The sequence below is a fragment of the Spea bombifrons genome, chromosome 6 (assembly GCF_027358695.1).
Source record: "Spea bombifrons isolate aSpeBom1 chromosome 6, aSpeBom1.2.pri, whole genome shotgun sequence".
Lineage (NCBI taxonomy): Eukaryota > Metazoa > Chordata > Amphibia > Anura > Pelobatidae > Spea > Spea bombifrons.
Genome location: NC_071092.1, coordinates 4,521,185 through 4,541,330, shown reverse-complemented (window position 1 = coordinate 4,541,330; position 20,146 = coordinate 4,521,185). Strand labels below are relative to the sequence as shown.

The 20,146-nt window shown below is 39.6% G+C and overlaps 1 protein-coding gene across 8 annotated transcripts in view; it reads left to right on the top strand.

Moving 5' to 3' along the window:
- Nucleotides 1–19,931, top strand: part of FOXP1 (forkhead box P1) — a 182,761-nt gene extending 162,830 nt beyond the window's left edge. For 7 of the 8 annotated variants that reach the window (XM_053470136.1, XM_053470134.1, XM_053470135.1 and 4 more), the window contains 8 exons: nucleotides 1,150–1,233; nucleotides 9,067–9,268; nucleotides 9,360–9,436; nucleotides 10,476–10,577; nucleotides 11,437–11,558; nucleotides 13,970–14,039; nucleotides 15,700–15,866; nucleotides 18,967–19,931. In XM_053470136.1, the coding sequence (XP_053326111.1) occupies nucleotides 1,150–1,233; nucleotides 9,067–9,268; nucleotides 9,360–9,436; nucleotides 10,476–10,577; nucleotides 11,437–11,558; nucleotides 13,970–14,039; nucleotides 15,700–15,866; nucleotides 18,967–19,111 (969 nt within the window). In that variant the 3' untranslated portion in view covers nucleotides 19,112–19,931. Of the gene's footprint in view, nucleotides 1–1,149; nucleotides 1,234–9,066; nucleotides 9,269–9,359; nucleotides 9,437–10,475; nucleotides 10,578–11,436; nucleotides 11,559–11,933; nucleotides 12,104–13,969; nucleotides 14,040–15,699; nucleotides 15,867–18,966 lie in introns of all 8 variants that reach the window. The other variant, XM_053470141.1, reaches the window with a different exon arrangement.
- Nucleotides 19,932–20,146: the final 215 nt, after the last annotated feature.

Here is a 20,146-nt window from a genome sequence, read left to right as displayed (position 1 = left end):
AAAACTAATTCGGCGCTGGCAGCGTTCAATCAGTGTCTTCGGGAAAAAAAAAATGCTAATAAAACAGTAGCTGGAATAATTATATCCCCGTATCTTGTTAAACACAGATCGTAATATGTGCTAAATTGAAGTTTTAGGTGATACGGCACACTCTGTTTTATTCCCCGGCTACGGCGATTATGTGCGTTTCGGGATCGTTTCAGTGTCTTTTCCAGTCGTTTGTTGAGAATTCAGGACGGACGCAGGAAACCTTCGCTTGGGTTTGCCAATGTCTTGGCGAGCTCTTGGCAGTTGGATGTAAAATTCAGCCGGCGCGCCTCCGTACGCTGTCACTGTCTGGCAAAATGTTCCACGATCGCTGTGACCACGCAATATGGTGCTGAAATGTGTTTAAAATAATGTTAGTTGGCTGATCATGGTCTTGAAAACCCCTTTTTTTGTATCCTTTATAATATAGCCCGTGGAAACACGTCGGATAAGCAAAGGATTTGTTACGTACTTGGGTGTCGTATTTTGAAATCATTTTCCTTTAGATTCGATTTTTCATTTTGACTCAGAATATTACCAATAGAATCTAGTAATATATCAATATATATGAATAATGAGGAGGTGTGGGGCCAGTCAGAGCCTAGGAGGGATACTCCATAGCTTTCTGCTTGCGTCCTTCTCAGGCGTCATTATTCCGTGTGATATCGGGGGTAGCCAGCAAGTACCTGTCCCGGAGTTTGGAAGTTTTAATAAACAAAATCTGGAAGTCCAGCAACCTGTTGGCTTCTCTTATTATTATATCATTGTCCTAACGTAGGCTATGAACAAACCACAACTTCTTGATAGTCCTGCTTGAATCAAGGTGGCGGACTTTCAAGCATGAACTCAGCGCAAGTCAGATATCCTTACTTTTCCACATCTTTTAGGTTGATCCCAGACTCAAATTTAAAGTCACAAGGTAGTTGGAATGATCTCATCTGTGACCCCCAAAGTCCTATAAAAACCTTAAAAAAGAAGATATTATTTTTGTATAAAGCCACGTGCTTTCGTAGTTTATGTTTTTATCCTTAAAACCGCACCAAACAGTAAAGATATGATTTTGCAGAGATAACCATTCAAGGATTCATCTATTTTTTTTTTTTTTACTCCATATTCCCACAGCTTTCAAAAGACAAAGAACGGCTTCAAGCCATGATGACGCATTTACATGTGAAGTCAACAGAACCCAAAGCGAGCCCCCAACCGGTAAGTAAATGAAAAATCTTGTTTTATTTCTAGGGTTTTTCATTTAAAAAGCAATGGCTTCCTCTGTGAGTCCTGAAAGCCGTCTCGTTCTGGAGACAGAGATGTTTTTTTCTTCCATTTATTATTGAAGTTGCCGTTCTCCTCCTCTTCTTCTTCTTCTTCTGCGAAGGGAGACGGAGAAGCTCGTTTGGGTTGACGTTAGTCCCGGAGGAGCACTGAGTTGTAATTGCTTCCCGGATTCTATTAGGCGAACGATAACATCCGACAGCACAACACAACTGGGCTCTCGAGGAGGAGAAGTGGCTAGAGTTTGTTTCACGGACTTGGGGTTCACATAACCTGGTCTGGGGGTCCTCCAGAAGGTCCGGAAAAACCTTATTGTGTTTCAATGTCAAGCCAAAAATGGCATAAAACCAGGACCTTTGATGTACCTCAACAACTGAGATGGGTCGAAAGTCCTAAACAAAGGTTATGTAACGATAATTCACGTTTATCGACGTTATTTTATTATTAAACACCTACAAGAACCGTAGAAAAGAGGCCATCAGCTGGTCTAGTGGTTTCTTTCCTCTCGTGGAATGCGTTGCCCACCGCGTTTCACATTATTTCCCAATTATTGCACGCACCTCGCGGATTTGTTGCATTAGGCGCCCATTAAGACTTCACAGATTAACCCATCCGGCATTTAGTAGAAAGTGGAACAAACGTTATATTTTGTTTCCATTTTAATGTTTACAGGAGAAATAAGTATAAATATAAAGCAGAAAAAGGGGTTGTTGCTTCCTTATGTCAAATAAATGCAGTTTTTTCCCCCTCTCTTTCATTATGAACGATTACAGTTCCCCGAAGCCCACCTACAAAATGTATTTTTAACTCCTCTATCGTATTTTGTGCCGCAAGTTAACATTATCTCTCCTAGTTCCTGCCCGCCGCGTGCCTTTTTATTATACGGAACGGGCATGCATACGTTTGACTGAAAAATTAATAGCTTAGAAATTCATACACAGCGGGCTTTCTATTGTAAAAAAATAAATAAATAATAATAAAAAAAAACCTTATATTTCTGCACGGCGTTTCCGTAACCATTTATTTCGTCCAAACTAAACCTTTGACAACCCGAACGCTGCTACAAGTGAGCAGAATGAGAGCTGAGTTGTAAAGTGACAATAGGTAGCCTGTGTGAAGCGTGCCATTGTGAAACGCGTAGACGCTTTGGATTAGTGTATGTAAATGTACTCATGTATCGCCCTTTGGAGAGGGCGCAACAACAAAAAAAAACACATTTGTATATGAAAAGTGCTTTTTTTGCCCGCTTGCAACATTATCAGTTTCCAACCCTTTAATGTTAAACGTAAGCAGAGGATAAAGCTCTCCACATTCCCATAGATTGAAACATTCTTTTGAGTTATTGAAAATTAGATTTTCTTTTTAATCTGCACGCCATTGATAACTTTCAATTATTACCCGGCTGACAAAGTAATAAAATTAATTAGAACGGTAAAAGAATCGCCCCCCCCCCTCCACCCATACATTTCTTTATCGGCCGGGATGCGAGAAAATAATCTGGATGTATTAAGTATTCTGATATGAATCTGTTATTTTAACCTGTGGATTCATCAAATATAACATCGATTTAAAAACAGGCGTGAAATTAAAAATCAAAGTTTTTTTCTTTTTTTTTTGCCCTCAAATATTACCCAATGCATTTTGCTTTATTGTTGTTTTTTTCCTGCTTTTTTCTGCGTTATGTGAATTTTGATAGTAAGCAATGTCTGGAACAACAAAAATGTATTGGAAACATGGGAAGGTATTTAATTGCTCTAATTAGCCATAAAGAATTCTGGATTTGTTTTTGACTGCAATTATTATTTTTTTTTTAAAAAAAAAAATACATTTAGAATTAATGGGGTTTATAAAAAAAAGTATTTTTTTACATAGTAATATTTTTTCTATTAATTTTTCGCTAGCGTTAAAAGAACTATGCCAAATATTTAATCATCCCTCCCCAAATATTTAGAGGTACAAGAAAACAAAACAAGGCTTTAAAAAAATAAATAAAAATCAAATAAATCCGACATTTAAAACAAAATATATATTTGTAGTCTTTTCTTAAATAAAGCAATTTTCAAAAGTCTAAATTATTGTGATTGAAGGATTCTCACGTGGGAGGTAAAATCCATAACGACCCTATGTTTTGGAGTATGAACTTTAAATATAAACCGTCTATAAAGAACATTAGACTGCCCCCCCCCTGAAATTTCCAGTAAATATTTTAATTCGAAAACTTGTCAACAATATTTTGCATTTTGTGTTGATGGATAATTACTTTTCGAGTATTCCCAAACGTTACCCAACTGTCACCCATGAAGCTCACAATATAATTTTTCTAATGGCTGAGCAGTAATTAAGTTTTTCAGACAGTGCACTAATTCTGACTTGACCTAAAACATTTAAAATAACATTTTCAAATCAAATGCTTGGTTAAATATTCCATTCTGTATATTTCCCTTACCCTAAGCGAAAAGCAATTAAGGTTATTTTTAAAGGAGAAAAAAAGGCGCAAGTAACAGACTAAAAATAATAAATAGAAATATATTGAAGCAATTAAACGCTACGGTGGAACTGCAAAGCTTGCTGGCTTTTCCAATAAATTTGCCCTAATAATAAAAAAAAAATGCATTAGAAGTTGGACAATATTTATATTAATTTGTAACGCTCGTGTATTGAAATGTAAATACATAATTACAAATAAAATTGTTACATATTTTTATTAAACACGCATTTAATCACGAATAAATACTATACTTATTTTCCCCGAAGAAGGAATAAAACTGGTAATAAATGTAACACAATTATAAATGTTTTCTGAGCAATGTGAAAATATAAGAACGATAAAGGAATTTTAGCATTTTTATGGTGCTTCAATAAAACACAACAACAATAATAATAATAGAAATAAAAATAATAATAATTCATTAATAACTTGATTTTTTTTTATTTTTTTATGTCATTAAAATTATGGAAAAGTACACAATACTTGTGGTGTAGTTTTATATATATTTTTTTGTGTATAAACAGCCATTTTTTCCTATATGACCTTTAAAGAGCCCCATGCAACCGACGGCAATAATTAGAGTAACATAAATGTTTTAATAAGTGCGTCATCACCACACTAGTGGTTTTACCTTATTTTGTCTGTGTTTAACCTACAAAATCGTACAATTTCTTTCGAATCACAGACTCTTAGAATACAAATACATTTCAGGCTGCAAGCGATTAAAGCCCTGAATTTGAATGCAATTAAATCATGCATTTCTACCTTGAGCAGACTGGCGCTGCTAATATCCCAAATGAGTGCCCCGGGGCTCCTACTGGAACGCCAGGTTGGCCATTTGGCGGTTGGGGCGATATATTCCAGCGTCATTCAGATTGGGAAGAGTTAAAGACGGTCGTCGTCAAAGTACAGATCTAGGCGCATCCTCCTGATCTCTGGCTTGTATTGTCACGTAATACATTTAGGAAAAACAAAAAGATACAATCACGTCTTCTAAAGAGCGCACTTAATGGAAATCCATTTTGATTAGGGGTTTACCTCACTGCCTGTTTATGAAAATTACTGGTGACTCATTCATCATATTTAATGTTTCGAGAGATTCTATGGAGATCGTAGCATTCTGTTGATGGGCACATGATCCCGATATTCCGATTCCCATATTAAAATGGAAATAAGGGGTTTCAGGTACCCCTAAGAACCGGTATAGCTCTTCGTACAGGTAGCCATGTGCTTAAAGACATCTAGAACCATGGGTTTGCCGGTGAGTTTCCTCAAGGTGAAACATTTCAGCCCACCAACCTTCATTGTGTATTACGAAGGGCTAACTGTTTGAGATTGTTCCGACCAGAAGGACCCTCAAAGTGCATCATGGATGAGGCTTCGTGGATATCATTGGAATACACCGATAGTCGATACGTGTAAATGTTTCAGCTCGTGGCAACTCGCTTGCAAACTCATGGCTTAGTCAACTAAGCCCATATGTTCTCCCTCCTGATAACGCATAGAAGCTTCGGCGTGGGTTCCGTGAAAGTTTGGGATTCTCTGCATATAGAACTATCACGGAGTGACCGAAGCAAGCCCTTTCACCAAGGAAAACCTTGTTTTGATCGATGTATCCTTTTTGTAAAGATCTAGAATTAGATTGCCTGTTAGCATACACAACCCGGAGGTTTGAAATGTTCTCCGAGCTGAGCCTTCATACACATAAATCTTTGGTTTAGAATAGTATAATCTCTTATTTATACCGCGGTAGAGCTGCGATGATTGACTGTGTATCGGGCAAGAGGGCTCTCGCGTGCGAGGGTTTTTTTTTTTTTTTTAGCTCTGACAGAGAAAGTTTCTATGGCCAGAAACCCATAAAAAACCATAATAATAAGACGATAAATTTTTGGGCAAGTAGCACCCCGTAAAATGAGATGTTAATTTGCGGGGATTAGGATTAAGTTTAACCCTTTTGTGGGTTGTTTAGGTGAAAATAATAAATGTACTGGTGCTTGAATATGTTTCCAGACCACAATGAGATACTATTTTGTCGAAAAGAAATATGATTGACCTGTGGTAGCCTGAGACCAGAAGTAATAGACGGACACCAGGCAAAGATATCTTAAATTGAAATATCTGCACGTAAACTAACGTTGAACCCCCCCACTACACTTGTACGTGGCCTTTTAATGTGATTCACAAGTTTTACCATAATCTGGTGGATGTTTGGCACGTATCGGTGCGAGTGCGTCTGGGGAGCCTTTGCTTTAACTGGAAGTTTGCTTCAAAGGACCTTCGTAACTTCCAGTAAAAATGTTTCAAAGTTCACAAACTGAATGCGGTGTCAAGAAAGAGTGTAAAATGTCTTGGCTCTCCCCTCCGGCGCGGAAGAAGCTCAGCCCGTGTTTGGAGGCTTTCTTAGTAAGGGAGCAAGCGTGTAACAAACAACAAGAATACTTCAGTAACAATTTAACAAGGTCAGCGTTCCGTCGGATCGTTGGTTAAGATCACAATCGCACTCTCGCTTTTCCAGCCTTTTATCCTTTTTCCCCCCCTCTTTCGTTGCAGAATTGTAGACGCGTTAAATTCGGAAACTGGTCTCCTTTGGCAAATTAGCAATTAGAACAATTTTCGAGGGGAATATGTATATGTGTCATCAGATTCAATGCAAATTAATAGCGAGTGCAGAGGTCACCCGAGCATTTTCCACTCGAGCGGAGCGCCACCGCTCACATCGGGCACTTTGTTTTGGAAGAGCCTCAGCTGCTCGAAGCAACCCTCATCCTCCAAGATCCGCGTTTTAATTAGTTTACCTCATAGCCATTATTACAAATATTACTCCCTCCTTAAATATAAAGATTACTGTTTCTGCAGAACATTCCGGGGCATCTTTCACCTCTGCTCACTGACGTCGGGGGTCATCCAAATTCAGCATTTAATCATCGGATCACCTCCGTAAGCGTCTCCTAATTAGAGTCTTGCGATACAATTTCATCTGGTAATTAGCCAATATTGGCTGGGTCCTCCGCGTCTTATTAGTGGTAACCCAGCAGTGGCTGCGAATCCGTGTCATTTATCACGCTATGGCCCCCTTTTAGTTCAACTTTAAATATACGTCCCCCCTGTCCCCGGTACGCCTGCCCTTAAATCGTAATACTATCAACGTATAAAGAATTGGAACGCTCATTTTATTTATTTAATTCTAAATACTAGAAAAGCCGTTTTTAGCCGATTAGTATCCAGATAAAGCCTCAAGTGTCTTAATTATCGTTTGATGGAAGGCTTTCATAAATGCCCACATTGAAGGGTAGTGAGGGCAACAAAGCATCGTCGGCACTCATATAGAATCAGTTTGGCATGAATACGTTCCGGAACTTGCTGAAGTATCCCGGTTTTTCATAGGCCAGCGTATCCGACATGTTGCCGGGATCCCCTAAAATTCCTGGAGGCGAAATACAAATTCCCCTTCTTCTAAGAATAAATCGATAAATCATATTTTTAAATAAGGGAGGGAAATCAAAATGGCTCTAGACATATTTTTTTTTTATTCAGCCAATAAAAAGTCACATCTGTATTCGGTAAATGAAATGGGGAGAAAAAAAAGGTAAAAAGTAAACAATAAACTGTTAAAAAAGCTGAAATATTTGACACCCCAGAGATTATCACTGAATTACAGTCCATACAGCCCCATATCTTAGTCGTTAAAGGAGATGGGGTTTAAATGTTTGCTCACGTTATAGAAATTAACCATAGTTTTGTGTTTCCATGCGTCCAAAAATGGCATAAAAGTAGTACATTTGCCCCCAAAATGTATCCATCGTAGCTTATGTTGGTATTTCAAGCAAGTTTTACTTCTCTTGTTTGTAACCTAAGAAAAGATCCATTTTGGAATGTTGGGGTTTTTCTGATAGATCCCTTTCCTTTGCAGAACGAGTCACTTGTGTTTTCTCGATAAGGTACCGTTATTTGAAACAAATTATAAGAAACACTGAAGTTTTCTTGATTAATACCATATCCCTTTCAAACATGACCTCATATTTTGGCATCCGCTAACGCTATTACACCGCTACACCGGCAAATTATATTTAATGGCAAATAATACAGCCTATGCGCTTTTTTTTTTTTAGCAGATTTTTTGTACTTATAGATAATTTATTGTAAAAAAAAATAAAGGAAATAAAGATTTAAGTCTGCGAAAAATGAACTCAGTGTTGTGCGTAGAATTTGATTTATATATTCTAGGCTTTTTTCTCAAAAAAAGGAGGTTTGTGGAAAAAAATAAATAATTAACTTTGTTGAATTCGCAATGGTGGTCTGCGAAATGTAAAATCAATTCTGGAATCTGTGTGCCCGTTTAGGATAATATCTGGGTTTGCGTTCTTCAACGTCGGGGGGGGGCGAGTTTCATGAAAGCGCCGTTTACACATTTCATTTTCAACCTAAACATCAGGCTGACGTGATATTAAATCAACAAATGAAAGTGTATGTTTAATGTGTACGTCTGAATCGCTCGTTGGGTAGCAGCATGGTATGTATATGGTGTACCGGGTGGCAGCTTGTTTAAATTCTGCCCAAAGTTAACATAATGTAGTAATGTTTGAGATTTTTGTGTGTCAAGGTGATATATTGCCGCTTTATAATTAGTTTGGTTGTTTTAATGGCTTTGTAGATCTTTAGACTGTTCTCGGAGGATATAGTAATATGGATGTGTTGTTTGAGTTTGTACGGACTCTGCGGCAAACCGAGAGTGAGCGTTCGTCGTTTAAACAACTTCAGAAGAAATAATAAGCGATCTGGATTTGGAATGAACAGATAAGTGAAGATTCCATGCCACCCAAAAAGAGCTGTCGGTGTGGGGTCAGGAGACTTCCTACCATTATTCTTTGGAGGGGTTTGTTGGACTATACCCCCGTTCGGTGAAGGGAAGGTAGAAGAATGAGTGAGGCAGTAGAGGGGGGTCTGACAAGACGAAGTCCTCTGTACGTTTAGGACAGGGGTGTCCAACCTGCGGCCCTCCAGCTGCTGCAGGACTACATCTCCCATAATGCTCTTTCAGCTTAGGGGCTGGCTGGGGAGTATGGGAGATGTAGTCAGCTGGAGGGCCGCAGGTTGGATACCCCTGGTTTAGGAGCTCTGATTTCTGGAGCTCGCCATAACTGACGGGCATCGCCGAGCCTCACGACGCTAAACAATACCGCTTGTTTATCGCAGGAAATGTATTAAGAAACTGACTTTGCGTTAATGAAGTATATATATATATGATGACTAAATGAAGATGTATTGTGTCTCTTTCACAGCTCAACCTAGTATCTAGTGCTACGCTTTCAAAAAGCACATCGGATTCCTCCCCGCAAAGCTTACCTCATACCCCCACCACGCCTACGACACCACTCACTCCCATCACCCAAGGACCTTCTGTTATCACGACGACCAGCATGCACAGCGTGGGCCCGATCCGGCGGCGGTACTCCGACAAATATAACATACCCATCTCTTCAGGTGAGCGGGGCAACATTTGGGGTGAGACAGGATTGTGAGCGCTTGGAGTGCATCCCGCGTGACGCTTTCCCCCCTTTCTTCTTCTTCGTAGACATCGCACAGAATCAAGAGTTCTACAAAAACGCAGAAGTCAGGCCACCCTTCACATATGCATCTTTAATTAGACAGGTGAGTTATCCCAAGACCTCTATTATGAATTTTTGGGGGTAAAATATAAAAAGAGCTGTGTGTTTTGGTTCCGAGTCACCGAGGAATACGTTCGATTAAAAAAAAAGTATTTTGATCTAAACCCAACTAAATTTAAATGGTTAAATAAGCGGGCTAAAGGTAAATTATTTCCCTTTCCTCCTTGGTGTCTATTATTTCTTCATATTAAAATAAATGTTTCTTATGACACTTTATGTCCCGTTACGCCTTTTTTTTGAAGCAGGCAGCTAGCGATATTCTAGCGTTAATACGAACGTGGCCCGTACACAATTGTTTTCCGGGTATATCTTCTCCGACTGCTTGTTTATGAAATAGATTTTAAGAAGACCTGCTGTTTATAATAAAAAAAAAACAAAAAAAAACCTTTGCCACGAGGAAAAAAAACCCAGCAATATATAACATAATTGCTTTTGATTAAGTATTACAATACGATGTGATTATTAGAAAATTCATTTCACACAACAGTGAAAATGAGGCTGTTTAAAGATGGCAAGTCAATTATCACAAAACTACAGTAATCTCTGATCCCTCGAATTAATCGGAGCTCTAAATAATTACCAAGCTTTAATCAGCCGGTGAAATGTTTTGCATTTCTCTTTGATTCGGCTTTATGAATGACTGATAAATTAATATTTCTACCAGGAAACAGAAATAAAAACTCAAAACAATTAGATAATTCCGTTTTGAATGTTGTCACTGAACTGTTAAATAGAAACGTTAATCTTGAGATCGTGTTGTGATGCTTCAGTCTCTCCGAATTGTATTTTTTTTGGGGGGGGGGTTGGCATGTGGCCGTGTTTGTGTTTTTTAACGCTTTTGAACTTGAGTGATATATCGGGGGGGAAATAAGAAAATGAAAATGGATAATTTTTGGTAAAGATTTGGACGGGTTTAACCCTTTTTGTGAAAAAAATAAATAAAACGTATGCCAAATAAACGGAAATTTATGGATGTCCTTTGCTGTCGGAGCGGATGATGGATTAAATGCTTATTTTCGTAGGCTATTCTTGAATCTCCAGAAAAACAGTTAACGCTAAATGAAATCTACAACTGGTTCACCAGAATGTTTGCCTATTTCCGGCGGAACGCTGCGACGTGGAAGGTAGGGGTCTCTGTGATAATCCAGTGGGTTATAATGTCGGTACATGCGGTGTCCCCGTGGGTTCTGAGTAGGAATAGTGCCAGAAACGCAGGCAGCGTAGTTTGTGCCAATGCCCAGCGTATCCCTCTAGCCCCTCAAAGCATTAAACCTTTCAGGGCTCTTCAATGAGAGGGAACTAATATTGAGTTACCCGACACATTTTACACTTTATGTCACTATGGAATACAGTCTAACGTTCTAAGGTTATAATGCGTTTTCAGGGAATGATACTTTGTAACACCTTTAATTACTCCAATGATGGCCGCATATATATTCCAACCAGCACAACAATGGCTGCAAGAATAAGGCTCGCTCCAGCCCAGTTCCTACAAAGCTTATACTTTTTATATCGCACTGCAAGCTGCAGGTAGCGATGTACACCATATCCCAGGAAACCTAAATTTAATGGCGCTATTACCCCAGTGTATTAGCTGGTGGCATCGTACGCAAGTTGGAATCCCATGCCCAAACTTTGAGAATTGATGTAGAAAAAGGAATGACCGTCATCTTGAGATGCCTTTTGTCCCCTAGAGGGGATAACACTTCAAAAAAGTGTTCCCCTTTTAACAAGTCTAGGACAATATGCAAGCCATGACTGGATCCACCTGTGCTTATCTCCATGTTGGCGGGTGGGTGGAGGACATTTTGCGTCCCCCCCTTTCGGTGCAGGAGAGGAGTCTACAGATTGGAGCTCCTTCTCGCCGGCACACAAAGGGGGGGACGCCACCAACAGAGGGAAATATTGTATCTGTTAATGTCTTTCGTCCTTGACCAGCGTTGACTTAAGTTTTGAATGTTTTCTCTCCTGTACTTGCCGCAGAATGCAGTGCGCCATAATCTTAGCCTACACAAGTGTTTTGTGCGAGTAGAAAACGTTAAAGGGGCAGTATGGACAGTGGATGAAATAGAGTTTCAAAAAAGAAGGCCACAAAAGATCAGTGGGTACGTCCGCTATGTTTGAACATTATAGTGTAGTATGTACCGTGCTCGAGGTTACACGTGGTGGTAACCACACAACAAAAAAGGTGCATTCATGATGTTTTGCCCAATGGGAAACAAAACATGTCATTCCTGCCATTCCGTATATCCACTGCACCCCTGTCCTGCTTGGCTTTGTGTATGATGCATCTCGCGCTCTTAGCTTTAAGCGGCAATGCCTATTAACCCTCACCAATCATTGGCTTATGCATTATTATTTTCTTTTCCTTTTCCCCCCCGTGATGTCTGTGCTCTCCTCCTCTCCCCGTCCTATCATTTCTGCTCCTTCCCTTACCCCGTTTTGTTTCACGCCATCCCCTCTGCTGCTTCTGGTCCCAGGGTGCAATTCGCACCAACCTCTCCCTGCATAAGTGCTTTATCAGAGTAGAGGATGAGTATGGGTCCTATTGGACTGTTGATGATGAAGAATTTAAACGTGGCCGCCATATTCAGAGAGGCCGTCCTCGAAAACACTGCCCTGATGAACACTTTGACGATCTTGTTTCACAGTAAGAGCTTTTTTTGTTTTGCTTGGGCTTTTTCTTTTATTTTTTTTGCTCTCTGCCGCTCCCCTTTGCATGCTCTGCCGCCAGCATTTCATCCAGCGAACCTAACATCCCGGACCCTTATATTACTTTTTTTCTTCCTTTTCTCCCTTCCCTGTCAAAGTGTATTATCTGTTCGCCGTTAATGTCGATGCTGCGTTAATTTCAAGTCAGTATAAATGATCGTGTTATTCAAAGCATTTAATGTTTCCAATGTGTGATGTGTTTTTCTAGACAGTCAAAGAAAGCGGTCTCTTTGCTGCTTCTCATATCAATGTAGCTAGATTGGTGTTATTTGATTTAAATAAAACATACCTCTCAAGTGTCCCTTTTTGAAAGCGACAGTCCCTGCATCCCTCTTTTCTAGGAGCTCAGAATGTTTGCTGGGTATGAGGGGATTGCAGGGTTCTACGGCCCTAAAAGCTCCGATAATGTGTATAGAATCAGCTTTATAAATTAATGTCAACAAAACCCAAAAAGTCTCATTAAAGCCCCGCCCACAGCCACACCCCTCAAACAAAACCATAGTTTTTACCATTTATACATTTGGGAGGTATGTTTATGGTTTAGAAAGAATATGTTATATGACACCTGACATTATAAACACTTATATTATAATTATTACCAACTTATCGTCACCTAAACATTATTACAGGGGTAGGCAACCTTCGGCTCTCCAGATGTTGTGAACTACATTTCCCTTGATGCTTTGCCAGCATTATGATTGTGAGAGCATTATGGGAGATGTGGTCCACAACACCTGGAGTGCCGAAGGTTGCGTACCCCTGCATTATTATAACGAGTTAATATTGTTATCAAGAACCCTACTCTGTATTTCCATCCCTTCTTTTGCTTGACTTGAGCGACGTGAACGAACTCTGTCTTCCAGAGTTGCAAAAATCCAAGAATTCCATGTTTCTTCATGGTTTTTTAAATTAGAAATTGGCGAGCAAGGTCTTATGTATCACACGTGACCGATTTGGTCTGCGACCCTTGACCATTGAGTCAGACTCCCCTTTACAGCAGGTGAAAGGAGGAGAGGTGTGAAAATACAGAGGTTCTGTCCAAGCGTCGCCTGTAAAGGCGCTATATATTCACAGTAACGTTCTTCAGCTTATAGAAGATTCACGTAGATCGTACAGGACTTTTGTAAATGTATATTTATTGTAGAATTACACTCATCAGTATTTCTAGTCTTCACAAACCAAGCTGTTAGTAGGAAATGTTTAGCACATATGTCTCTTGGCTCAGTGTTCCCGAAATACTTGGTGTCGTTGACATGAGAACACCGTTCTTAGAGTGCTCTTATCACCAGAACAATCAATGGAATTGTCCAATCGTTACCAACATTCCATCGTTTTCTTGGATGATAAGACAATGTAAGACTTTGCACCAGGATCATGCCTTGTACCCAGAATCTAATGTGTTGTAGAATGTGGACGGAATCCTTTCGATGTTGAAGGAGCCGTTCTCACTCCGAGTCCCTGGCTCCCTCAGCATGGATGAGGAGCTGACGATATTGCCTTTTATTTTATTTTTATTCTGCCTTAATAATGAGAGCAATATTTTGATTTATGCCTGCAGAGAGGATAGACTCTGGTAGGTAACCCAAAAACAAAAAAACAATCTACATATATCTTTAAATATTTGTGCCAAAAGTATCACTTCCATCTTAACCGTACCATCGTTAATCCTTTGCGCTCCAAAGGTCTTATTGCACATATAGGGTACGCCATGGATAGTTGATATTCCAAATTAAATACAATTACAGAACTTTCGTTAATTCTTTTAATTGAGTTAATTATGTGTTTTTGATGAATTCTCTTACAGTAACCCGTCGCTTATGAAAAACATGCAGACCAACCACCCTTACTGCTCACCCCTTAACGCTGCTCTTCAGGTGAGTCCAACGGATGGCACTCGTACGGCCCTCTCCGCGTCTTCCCTGCTTATTGCGAAATATATTATCCTTACTCTAATTAGATATTAAATTTTAATTCTGTTAAACTTTTTTTTCTTAAGTGCATAAAGAATTGAAGTCCCTGGAGGCAGGCACATATCAGTCTGCTCCTGCATTAGCGGGATGCTTAGCATTTTGAATATTGTAGCAAAAAAATTAAAAGTTCACTTATTAATATTTATCAGCAATATGATAATTTCCATCCTCTTATTTCAGAATTTCACTTGAGGGCAAAAATACCACAAGTGTAATTACTCTCACACAGCTATTAATGTGCCGTGTGAAAAGATACAGTGTCATGTGACCTCCCATTGTTCCAGGCTTTAAGGAGAAAGCCATTTTCAACATAAATATATATAATTTTATTTTCATTATTTAGTTTTGATCCGCATTTATTAGATTTTTTAAATATTTTTTTTCAATAATATAATCAAAAATATTAAATTGATTTGTACACCTAGGATTTTTTTTATTTTTTTAATGAAAAGATGGCCTTTTTTTTTTAACAATATTTTCAGCCACCCCTGACAAATCGCTTACGGTACGAGGCTGCTTTCTATAGCTGCTATTTTGATGGATATATGCAAGTCCCGATGATTAACTGATTATTAGAAGTGTAGCCAAGAAAATAATACCTATTATTTTTCACAATTTTATCTGCAAATGAAAAAATAATAATAATATGAAAATTAAAGGGATAAAAAAATTCCGTGAAATGTTTCATTCGCTTCCTTCCACATTTCCTTTAATTATTAGAAGTCACACAGTGACAACGCCAAATTGTAAATACATTCATTAGTTTCCTATGTCCCCGGAGTCTTGTGAAATATGATTTTAAAGTCTGCACTGTCTGTAGAATACTATTAAGATTACAAGGATAATTTACATTCATGAGGATGAGAGGCAAAATGAAATGATCTTCCATTTTATCAGATTCATTTAACGATGACTAATCCCAATTAGTATGCTCGGCAGATTTAACACTGCTTGTTTTTGAAATGTAACATGAGCTGTTATCTTCATTAAAGATTGTGTTTCGTAAACGGAGGCTTTTAATAAATACCTATAATATGTATATTTAATATGTGAATTCTCCTTCCAAAGTATCCGCGTTGTAAATGCATTGGCATTGGCATTAGCGTTACTTTTTTCTTTTTTTTAATGAGGTTTTTATAACGGTGTTAGATTTGCCTACATGATGTGCAAGCAAAGTGTCAGATTCACAGACCACCTGGGGTTCATATGGGGCAAATTGTACGAAAGACTACGATTTTAAAGTAAAAATTGCATATAAATAACGCTAACAATGATGTAATACAGATGTAACATATTGTGATACTATGTTTCGGAACCCACAATGCATTGTACGTGTTTGTATAGTAAGGTCAGTGTAATAGCAAGATCATTCTTATATGTATATACTGTGTGTGTGTGTGTATGTATATATATGTATATCTTGTATTTATAGTTGTGGGAAATGTAGCATTTTATCTTTTATAAAATACATATTAATACTTTGTAACGTATCCTTCGCTTTCCTTTAGCATAATATGAGAAGGGATCAGATTCTAAAACCTGTCTCTTAATTCCCTCGCGGCAGGCTTCGATGGCTGAAAACAGTATACCTCTCTACACTACGGCTTCCATGGGGAACCCGGCTCTGACTAGCTTAGCCAACGCGATGAGGGAAGAGCTAAACGGCGTGATGGATCACGCAACCAGCAACGGCAGTGACAGCAGCCCGGGGCGCTCCCCGATGCAAGCAATGTAAGTTATTCTACATGTTGGACCTCTTTCTTTAAAAAGGGCGGGGCTTTGAATTAACCCTGCCTACTCTTTTTTAAGCATCACTCATTTCTAGCCACTCCCCGCCCATTTCCTGGTTAAACAGCTGTGTGTGCCGCGATTGGTCGGCTGGATGGGCCGCGACATAAGGGCAACTTCCTGTCCGCATCCCGCAATGGATCCCAGATATGGCCACACCCCTTTCTCACACTCGCTGCCGAGTTCCATCCCAAACCCTACCACAAAATCTTATTTTTGGCGTGTGGGAAGCGCAGATGGTTTTTTTTACTTAAAAGGGGGTGGCGAGGACTTGGAATTTAGAAAATATTTTTTTTTTCTTCATAACAACTGGAATCGGTTCTGAATAAAATCACAGGCGAGAAATGAAATCTTCCTACGTATCCAAATTGTCTCCGGAGAAGTATTAAGTCTGCTCTAAAGCCTAGCAAAATATTTTGAGAAAACTTTGTACTTGAGCAATTTCTGCTTAAATGCAAATAAAAGAGACATCGCTTTTTTTGGTTATTACCCTCCGCAGGAAGTGAACCTGATTAATTGCGGCGGTAATTTCACATCAGTTAGCAACATTTCCTCCTAAACTGCCACATAGCGTCCTCTTAAAAACTGCAGTAAACAGTTATGATGCATCTAATTTTTCAGCGTCTCAATAAATTAGAGTCAATCAAGCTTTAAACACTAACATTATCCCTGGATTACCTTGTTAGCATGGGAACCGCGGCACGCATGTTACATTGTATCTTTCCGTCTTCACGATAATAAAATGCTGCAGGTCTCGTTATAGTAAGACGTTGCACCCGGTCCATCGGTAATAAGAGTTGGTGGATAGAGAAGAACGCCCCACGCTGTGGTTTCCAGCGGAAAACAATTCTCTCCAACAGCCACGAGCTTCACGGTTCTGTTGTCAGAGTGGACACATTAAAGAATTATTGAAAGATGGTAAAAGGCGGATATAAAGATCTGTCCTCGATAAACCCTCTTTAGAGCAAAAAGAGAGCGTTGAAACATGACTTGAACGATATGAAGATATGTAGATGTTCTAAAGACACCTATTTGTTAAATTCCGTCCTGAAACAAAAGGACCACACACAACCCCCGTAGCTAAATATTAGAGACGCCCGGTGTCTTTATCTGCCTTATGGTTGAGGAATATCACTTAAGAACTCTTGCCATATCTAAAGGTGGGCTTTTTTGGGGGGGGGGGGGCAGTAGGGTCTGTAATGATTCCTGTTAAGTGACAATTTGTAGACTAGGTTGCCTCTTAAGACCATGGCGGTATGTAGGCTCTTCAGCCAAGGCTATTTGAAAAACTTCTACTAATAGCGAAGCAACATTTTACATGAACCTTTTAATCCACAGTTACATTTATTAAGCCATTAGTTCATATTATTAGAATGTTGGGAATGTCGGTGCCCTGGAAAAAAAATCCTGAAATAAGTAAGAAATGGTAAGCTGGCAGCTCCCCTTCTAGGAAGGTTTTGGTCCTCCTCACCATCCCTTTGCCCCGTTAATTAATGAGGATTCCCCCCCCTCCATTCAAGATCTCATGAATGAAAACCCGGATAAACCCTTTATTGGGGTTAATTATTTTTGACGAATAAGCTCTTATTACTCTTCAGAAGGGTTAACACCCAGGTTTAGACGGGTTTCTAACACATGGGTTAGGGGGGCTTTATTTGCGAAGACTATGAATTTTTAGGCGTTGCATGAAGAAGCTAATTGGATAACGGATGTGCCGTGTCTTCTAAGTCCGCGTCTCATATCTAACTCCAGATAGTGTCAATAAAAATGACGCCTTCCTTCCACGTTTCAAAGGCCAGGCAATGTTTACGCCTTGTGGTGTTTTGCATGACAAAAGCCACTCATCGCCGAGAAAGTAATTGCTATTTGTAAAGTCGGTCCTGTAAATATGATTTACGCGGAACATTTCCCCGTTGTTATCGTAGCTGTTATGTACGATCAGCGCTATTCCCCGCGGGTTATTCATGTGCTCTCCTATAATGGGTTATTTGGCAGATCTCATCTTCCAAGTGCATCCTTTTGCCCACCATGAGCCGGGATCACGCTTCTTCTTGTTTACCACTGACAGTATTATTATTCTCGTTAGGACTTGGTTTTTCTTATCGCATTGTTGTGTCGAGCGAACCCTTTTTCCCCCTCTCCGTTTGTGTTTGCTGGCAGCGCTTTTCTTCCTTTATTGACAGTTTGTAAAAATATGCATTAATTTGGAGTTTAAAGCATGTATCATGGTGTCTGCTCACAGTGTTTGCTTGAAGTTGATTAATGATAGAGCTTCACTTGGGGTCGTCCTCTTGAGAGTCGGCTCACAGGTTCTGCATGTTAACTAGAGAAAGCGAACACACATTAAGCAGTGATTACTTCAGCCTCCTCCCGATTCCCTGCCTGACTCTCCGTAATTCTGCTTTATGGAGTCTCATTTAATTTCTCTATCCCGACGCTTTATGTGGCCGTGCCACGTTTATTTCAAATTAAGCCAATTCCGCTGCCTTTCTTCTGCGCGACTTCCTTGCTGACATCTCCAGTCGTAGAAATTGCCCGATGCAAAGCGGCAGGAAAAAAAAAACAAAAACAAAATAAAAAACAGCGCGTTCCTCCATGATACTCGCTGAAAACGTAATTGAAACAATCGCCCTGTTAGAGAGTCGTGTTGGTCGCCTACAAAGAAACGTTGAGAGTAGTCGGTACGCGGAACATATTCGCGAATACGTTAGACGTTTCTCACCAATTATTTTAAGGGCAGAAAGGAACTTTTGAGGGTTTTTTTTTTGTAAACTTGTTGGAAAACAAGGCTTTTAGGTTCTGGTCAAAGGTAATTGTTCTTGACGCTTGAAACCCGCTTAGTTCTCAGTGCCTCTGTTGGGAAGACAGAATGAATTAGGATCTTTACAATAGAATATCAAGCGTTTGTCTCCGCATTGTCCAACGTTCCGGCCAGAGAAAGTATAAAGGTCAAAGTGGAAAGACGGGTCGCAGGTCTGTCAGAGTGACGCTGAGCGCGTCTCGCACGCATCCTTGTAACCAAATCCTTTTGTGTCTCGTGTAGGCATCACGTACATGTGAAAGAAGAACCACTGGATCCCGACGAAAACGACGGCCCGCTATCACTGGTAACAACAGCCAACCACAGTCCCGACTTTGACCCCGACAGAGATTACGAAGACGAGCCCGTGAACGAAGAAATGGACTGAAATACGTCTAGAACCATTTTCCTGAGAATGAAGACGGTCCAAGGTCGCCGCGGGGGGGGGGTCTTCCTCCTTCATTGTACAGACCAGAGGGAACCCTGACCAATTCTGACAATTTTGACATGTGTTAACGCATAGTGCCATCAAGTTTCCCTCGTTTGGGGGGGGGACGTTTTTGGTTTTTCTACTCTTTTTTTTTTTTTTTTTTGTTGGATAAAAAAAAATACAAAAAAACAAAAACAAAACAAAAGGAATTTGTACTCTTGTGCGTTGGACGGACTTGTTTGGTACTTGGGAATTTCCTCTCTTACAGTCGACATCAGTGTTGTAAATTTGCGTAGCTGATTTCCCGTTGTTGACATGCAGCAGACTTTGGACTGCAGTCCCACCGAAACAGACTTCGAGGACGGCCCGTTATAAGCATGTACTTCTAAACTGCAGGTCATCCCTTCTGCCCAGATTTTAAGGATTCCAATGGACAACGTATTTGCACAGTACTGCATGTTATAATGATTATCACTGCCTTTCAATCAATTCTTTTGCTTCCATTTGAGGCGGGGGATGACCGTTTTTTTTTTTATATATGTGTACGGGACAGAGGGAGAGGCAGAGGAAGTTTCCCAAACTTAATGTATTGCTTTTCGTTCATCTTGTACTACACCGAATTTAAGTTCTGACCTCAGGCCTATACTTCAGGCCCAAGGCCTCTCCGAGGCGTAATGTTTTCTGTACTTTGTTATGAATGTTAATAGGTCTTTTTTTTTTTTTGTTATATGAAGCCAAATGTCATCCATGTGTTTAAACTTTGTCATTCATTCCAGTATCCTTAAGTAGCCATTGTGGACTTTTTTTTTTTTTTTTTTTTTGCGTTTTAACCAGGCATTTAAAAACAAAAACAACCTATATATACATATAGATATCATTCCAATTTGAATAATTTAAACAAACTGCGCTTTAGTAATGATCCACGTTGTCCTGCAAGAAGCAGAATGAATGACAGTCATAGGAAAAAAAACGTTAAGTCGAGGGGGTCTTTTC